Source organism: Mytilus galloprovincialis, chromosome 1 (assembly GCF_965363235.1).
Source record: "Mytilus galloprovincialis chromosome 1, xbMytGall1.hap1.1, whole genome shotgun sequence".
In the NCBI taxonomy this organism is placed as follows: domain Eukaryota; kingdom Metazoa; phylum Mollusca; class Bivalvia; order Mytilida; family Mytilidae; genus Mytilus; species Mytilus galloprovincialis.
The window spans coordinates 3,922,628-3,930,271 of NC_134838.1; the positions used below are offsets into that span (position 1 = coordinate 3,922,628).

Genomic DNA, 7,644 nt, shown 5'->3' on the forward strand with positions numbered 1-7,644 from the left:
ACAAATAAGAATAATGTTCAAAAGGTTTAAAAGGATGATGGATTCAGGCTCCTAAGAGCTTTATTTTCAATAAAGGTGGTTTATGTTAAGGATATATTTATGATTTTTTTTCAGTTCTTGTGACTACAAAGGTCCACATTTAACAGATTGTCATGGTAGACGGTACAAGTTCTCTGTCAGTATTATAGATCTGGACTATAAACCATTCAACAAAGTACAAAAGTGGCATGATCTAGAACGAGAAATGTTAAAGGCTTACAGAGAAAAAGAACAATTACACCGGTGTGGGAAACCTAGTACTTCAGTGTGATGAAAGCTTCACACCGGTGTGGGAAACTTAGTACTTCAGTATGATGAAAGCTTCACACTTCAGTACAAAGTTGCTTTAATGCATTAAATAGCAATTTGTTTTACGTGGTTGTTAGTGTGGAACCTTTGTTTATTCTACCAAGCCTTTTACTGGTTGTATGCATTTTTCCATTGAGTTCCCAATAGATTATTTTGTTCATTGTTAGCATGATTTGATGTTGTTTTATTCTGTGTGGTTCTGTAACAACATATAATGTTGGATTGTAAATTGTGTGTGATGAATCTTATAAAGAACATTGATAGCTTAACTTTATTTAACATTCATTTTTTTAACACCCATAACAAAATAGATAACCTTTCAATTAAAGGGTTTTCTTTTCATTTTTGTAACACAAAGACAAGTTTTAGTTATATAATCATGCTTTGCATATAGCAATGGGCTTCCTAATGCATAAATATCTGGTTTCCATGAGAATGGCAACAAGTTTATTAAAGGGAGGTAATTTCCCACCAGATCGACTTTTAGTGTAATTTATAACATTTTTACAAGGTAAAACTGGTTATAATATGAATTATGTTAAGAGTTATTGTGATATATTTTTATGGATATTTAAAATGTATTATGTTTTCTTCCTATTTGAAATCCTATTGATTGTTGTTATTGTTGATGTGTGATACATGTATATTTTACTTTTTAATCCGAGCTTTTCTTGTGCAAACTATCTTTTATACTATTCTGCTATAAATTATTGGTGCTACTTGTGACTGTTGTAAGATAATCTCTTGTTGTCTAGGGTAATGATTATATTGCTCAAAATTCTGTCAGCAGAAGAACGCTTTAATTATATTAAGAAAATCTTGTGATAAATCGGTCTGTTATTTATAACAGAGAATCGGTTTTCTGAATCAGTAGTATTCTCTGTATTAGTTTTGATAACTGATGATAATTACAAATGTATTAAGTTTTGTGCTTAGAATTTAAAAAGGGTATAAATAATGAAATCAAATCCAATGTCAATATCAATACTCCCATTTTATATTTATATTTAAAAAAACAGGGTCATTATTCTAGAAAGTTATTTTTTGTTGTTTAGATATTGCATATAGTTTCTTCAAATCTAAAGGAACCATTACCAACATTCATGCTATTTCACTTTCTTAAGTTTTAAACCACTTATCCATTAGCCCCATTGCTTTCTATGTAAAAACCATGCTGAATTGTTTTCAGAAAATGTATAATTTTCATTTATTTGCAAAGATATGCAAATTATATGCAAATGAGCTTTACCCTGCTGCTGAAGTATTTTGATTCCTTTAATTCTAAGGTAGGGGATCACAGGGTGGGGGGTAGGGGGTAATGGTAGGCAGAAATTTGCTCCAAAGTTGGTCATCAGGTGCAATAAGATTTTTCTTCCTATTTCTTGGCCCTCCAATACCCAGGGATGTGGTATAGGTATTCAGCTGTAGTCTGCATATAGAATGGACCCCAGTTAACAAATTGACTCGAACAGTTGTTAGGTGGGAGTGAAACAGATCTTAGTTCAGCAGTCTAAAGAAGATCATTTGCACCAAAAATACGGAATTAAAAAAAAAATCCATTTTTTACTTCAACTGTACCTGAAACCGGAAGTTGTCAATTCCTATGTGTATTTCAATAATAATTATGATCAGTAGTTATATGCCTGCAGGTTTGCACTATTTTTGCAAGTTTTAGGCCTCTGAACTTCTTGTGTAAGACACAGAAGGGAAGCCCACCCCTCCAGAAACCAGAGTTTCATCCGATTTCAATTTTCCAAGTACATATTTGAGCTGAAAGTGCAATTTATACATGAGAAACATGACAATAGATAGCCTCAGGTTGAGGGAACATGCATAACTTTTGAAATAAGTATCACAAAGTTGACTTCTAAAAGTATGGAATGCCATTGGAGCCAGCATGGTAAGGGCTAAATTCTGCAATTTCAAGCATTAATGACTACTTTGTTCAAATAAAGTGGCAGTCATTTCATGTCAAAACTATACCTTATCCTGACTTGTGCTGAAAAATTCAACATACCTTTGATTGCATATTAGAGCATACTGGTTCCCAAAAGTTAGATACTACAAAAACAGGTACTTCTGATCTAAACAACAGGGCAAATTTGCCCTCCTATTATAATTATTTTTTCTTTTTATGCCCCAGTAGAGGGGCATTATGTTTTCTGGTCTGTGCGTCCGTCCGTCCGTCTGTTCGTTCGTCCGTCCGTCTGTCCGTTCGTCCGTCCGTCTGTCCCGCTTCAGGTTAAAGTTTTTGGTCAAGGTAGTTTTTGATGAAGTTTAAGTCCAATCGACTTCAAACTTAGTACACATGTCCCCTATGATATGATCTTTCTAATTTTAATGCCAAATTAGAGTTTTTACCCCAATTTCACGGTCCACTGAACATGGAAAATGATAGTGCGAGTGGGGCATTCGTGTACTGAGGACACATTCTTGTTTATTATTCAAAAGAATCTTTCATCAAGAGTTCTACAGTGATCCCAAGTCCCCAAGCTTTCATTTGATACCAAAACTACCTAGCTATTTCACCTTTTAACTATGAGTAAGAATTATTTTGTTTAAAATATATACAAATTTCTTGTACGGGTATGTGTTTTCCAACTAGGCCTCAGTTATTGGTTCTATACTTTTATACCGTAAACTTATTTATTCTATATAAAGCTTACTGAAATGATGGTGTTGAATATAGATTTTTTCTGTTGTTTTTCCCAATCATAGTCAATCTGCCCACCCCCTCAGAAAGTATTTTGAAGGACCTAAGACTCAATAATGATTTATTTATTTAGTTGTATATTTATACTGTTTTATGTGTGAATCAGAAGTCATTGTCACTAGTTAGATATTAGTACTTTGTTTTTTTGTTAAAAGTATACAAGTTCTAGTCATTTGAGATATACAATGTCTGTTGATGTATAAATCATTTAATGATAATCTGAAAGAATGAAAAAAAAAGCATTGCTTAATATAGTACATGCACTATGTATGCTTTGGTGTTATGTTTTAGTTTTATTTTTTAAACTCTTCTAATTTTATTTTTATGGCATATGAATACAGACCTGCCAACTATCTCGATTTTCGCGGTATCATCCCGATTTTTATCCCTCAACCCGAATCCCAATATCGGGATAGTAAAACTAGTAAAAATCCTGATTTTCACCAAATATACCCGAAAAAATTATTGTTTACCTTTTTTGAAGTTTTTCTGATCAATTTTAAAAAATCTATAATTTTACCTGGGGACATATTATGACAAGTTAACGACCCTACGCTAATCAACAGTCACAACAGGTGTCATAATTAGTGGTTGTATGTAAACAGATTACCTAATGGGTCGTAACAGTTCTCAAAATTAATTTGTATACACAAATTTGGTCAAACAGCCTTTCAATTTTAATCAATTTATCATTCAAGCACAAATTGCAACATTTGCCATAGTTCCTCAACAAAATCATAATTAATTGAAAGATGAGAACTGTGATGAACTCTCAAGAAAACATCGTTTATCTTGAAATCCGTTTAATTTTTGAAACCAGACGTCGTGTGTCTGTTGATTTAAAATCAACACCATTTTGTATTCACTTCTACTGTTTTACTGTATTAGCCTCCGCCGGTAAGAGTGTAACGGTTAATTCTTCCTCTGTCATATTTTATCCTGAGGATAATCTGTCCCGGTAATTTTTTTCCAGGCATGGTATTTCACAGGTTGATTTTTTCCAGAGGAGTGAAAATCTATCTGTGTTATGCGGATAGTATATACTGCTATATATTTGCCGTACTATATTTCACAGAACCGTGTGAAATAGTCCCATTAACTACTATGTAAGTTACTGACAATCAATATATACCTGACTATAATTATAAAATATTTCACAAAGGTAGACCAAATTTGCATAATTTATCAAAGGGAGGTAATTATGAGCATTTATATTTTAAAGATATTAATATAATATATTTCTGAATCTATTTTATAGTGAAATTTTTCCATTTATATAGTTAAAAATATCATCATAATCAAATTCTCCTATACTGTTAACAGTAGTAATGCAACTATATTTCTACCTTACTTTTAAATTGATATTTGTACTGAGATCTGAAAACAACTCACTTTTACATGTATTACACTAACCTTATTTAATCATGATATTATTTTCACAATTACGATCTTTGAAATTACCTCTGTTTTTCTTCCCTATGTTTCATGATCATTTTCTTTTTAAAAGGATGATATTGACTTGAATATTTCAGGAAATTTTTTCAAGGATAATTTGTGAAATTATTTACCATTATAATACATTTTTTTTTAATAATTTCGCTTTATTTCAAATACACTTGTTATTTCATAGTATTTTTAAAGGATAAGTTTTTTTCTAATAACTATAATAAGTTAACTACCCAGATAGAATTTCACGGCAAAGGATAAAAAATATCCCAGGGAAATATTTTCCTCCGGATAAAAAAATAACAACAACTACTGTGACATTTTTTCCTCCGGATCAAATTTCACCCGGATATAATTTTGCTTTACAAGAGCACCTTTGAATACAAAGAAAGATAACTCCAATTTTATCCATTTTCTCATTGATACTGATAAGACCATAAGTAAGAGTAAATCAAAATCTATCTTCATCCTTCTAACTTTAGGGCATGTAGTTTTAGGTCTTTTGAGTCAAAGTTCATAGATAAGAAGGTCTTTAGAGGGGGAAAAAGGGGGGGGGGGTTGGTCTCTACTTTGAATCCTTTATTTTTAATGCCATTTTTCTCTATTCTTCAGTTATTTTGTTAATTTTATAATTCAATAGAACAAGAATCATGCAAATAAAAGAAATCAAGGCCTACAAGCTCATCATTATTATACCAAAAGAAAAAAGAAGAGAACTTAGACTATTTAAGGAGTAAAAAACAATGCACACAGAAAAGTCGCTAAAATTGTAACCCTAAAAAATCTGGTCGCGCACTAAATCCCCCATGGAGATTGTTGGCAGGTCTGTGAATATACAAAATTAAAATAAATTGTGTGGAATTCGGCTAGAAAAGGCTAAACTTATATGAATAATAACTGCATCTAAAGTTTGTCTTCAATACATGTTCATAACCACAGTAGCATTATTGTTGAGAATATTAACCATGTATTACTGTGGATTTATTAGTGGGATAACAATCTTTGTGGATTCATGTTTATTAGTGGGATAACAATCTTTGTGGATTTCGTGGATGAATGTGAACCACGAATACAAAAGAGGGACGAAAGATACCAAAGGGAGAGTCAAACTCATAAATCTAAAACAAACTGACAACGTCATGGCTAAAACTGAAAAAGACAAACAACAGCACACATGACGCAACATGGAAAACTAAAGAATAAACAACACGAACCCCACCTAAAAAACTAGGGGTGATCTCAGGTGCTCCGGAAGGGTAAGCAGATCCTGCTCCACATGTGGCACCCGTAGTGTTGCTTATATAGACTTGTTTGTAGATTTTGGCAAAACCTCAAAATTAAATATCCACAAAAATACTATGTTTACCGAACCACGAAAATTGATACCCACGAAAATAAATGAAAACCACAGTAGAAATGTATATGTATAATTTTAGACTTTAGGGTTGATGTAATATTTACTCTATATTTGGTACTATGGATAGATGTAATAATGAAAAATATCAGACTAACAATTATTAACTATAGTAATAAAACTTTTGTCAAATGCAATAAAATAAATGTACATGCAATACATGCTATGATGTGCTGATAACCTTAAAAATATGGTATTAATAGTAAATTAAAATGAATAATAAAGTTTATAAAAAATACATATCTTAATGCAAAGTAACCTTTTGCAGTCTGGCATTTTAAGGCAAAGGCATTGTATAGTTTTATAAAAATTAATGATATTAAAGGTGAAATTTTATTTTGACCTTTTCTTCTCGGGTGTTTTATTTTTCATTCAGACTTTACTCTCTAAAATTTACAGCACTCGGCAAAAATGAAAAAAGGTTCAATTCTAATGATTTCTATAATGTCAAATTTTGTTTAACCGACATGTATTTGCCTACTAAGGTCTTAAAACTTTCTGTATTTCAGAAAATAACAAAACAAAACCACTGTCAAAATAACCTTTATTTGAACCATTAATTCATTCAAATATAGCTGTATCAAAGAAAAAAGAGATTTCTTATACAAAGTAGATACAACAGTAAAGGTAATTCCAACATGCTGTTTTGCATTATCAATCCTTTTTTATCATCGGTCAATAAACATTTGTTTCAATAGAAAATAGGGATAAAATTGTGTTTGGCCAAATAGTATTAGCCTCAGAAATAAGACAAGACGTAAATAAAAAAGCACTCATATTATCTCTCTATTACGGGTTTGTTTAACAACCATGACTATCCGTGAACCTATCTCATGGTTCATTGATCACCTTTATATGTGTTCTTTCCTTCAATCTTTGTTATCATATATATAAGTTATGATATCTCTATCTCAGCATTTACTGTTACGTAGTATATTAAATTCTCATAAAAGACCAAATTAAAAAATTATAATTTTTAGATAAATGCAAATTTCATAGGTTGAAATTAATTAAAGTTATTTATGCAAGATGTTAATATTGACTTAGTTTTCAATAAAGACTTTGACATACTTATGCAAATGTTGCATTAAAATGCATTCAATAGAAATCAGGAAGACATTGATCAAGTTTTACCCACCTGAGATTTATTGTAATATATTCTCTAATATCTGTATGGTTCTGTATACAATGCTCTGGTGTGTCAAATTAATTCTGTGTTGTTAGCAGTAATATACCGGTATATATATATATAAAACAATGTTTTATATCCCTACTGTCAACAAGACAAGTATCTCTCGTTTGATGCCATCATTATGTGTTATCTAAATGCTAAGTTTTTTGTATACTATATTATCTATACATGAATTTGTTTCAACTTTTAAGTGCAGATTATAGAGTTTGACCTTAATATATATTCTCCGATCTATAATACCAAATCTCACACAATACTATGGTGCAGTTTACCTACATATGTGCTAAATAAAAATTTTGCAACCTTTTACAATTTCTTTTTTTTTGTATTTTAAGCAAATGAAGTTATTCCACATATCATGTAGTAGAAAAGAATGATCATTCCTTTCTTTGTGTTGTATATAAGCTAATAGATATAGGAAGATGTGGTGTGAGTGCCAATGAGACAACTCTCCATCCAAATAACAATTTTAAAAAAGTAAACCATTATAGGTCAATGTAAGGCCTTCAACATGGAGCCTTGCTCACACCG

General features: G+C 31.1%; 1 protein-coding gene across 2 annotated transcripts in view; it reads left to right on the plus strand.

The window, feature by feature from the left end:
• LOC143063318 (inositol-pentakisphosphate 2-kinase-like) overlaps window positions 1-7,425 on the plus strand; it is an 84,976-nt gene extending 77,551 nt beyond the window's left edge. For both annotated transcript variants that reach the window (XM_076235400.1, XM_076235391.1), the window contains exon 14: window positions 115-7,425. In XM_076235400.1, the coding sequence (XP_076091515.1) occupies window positions 115-310 (196 nt within the window). In that variant the 3' untranslated portion in view covers window positions 311-7,425. The remainder of the gene's footprint in view (window positions 1-114) is intronic.
• The last annotated feature ends 219 nt before the right edge of the window (window positions 7,426-7,644 follow it).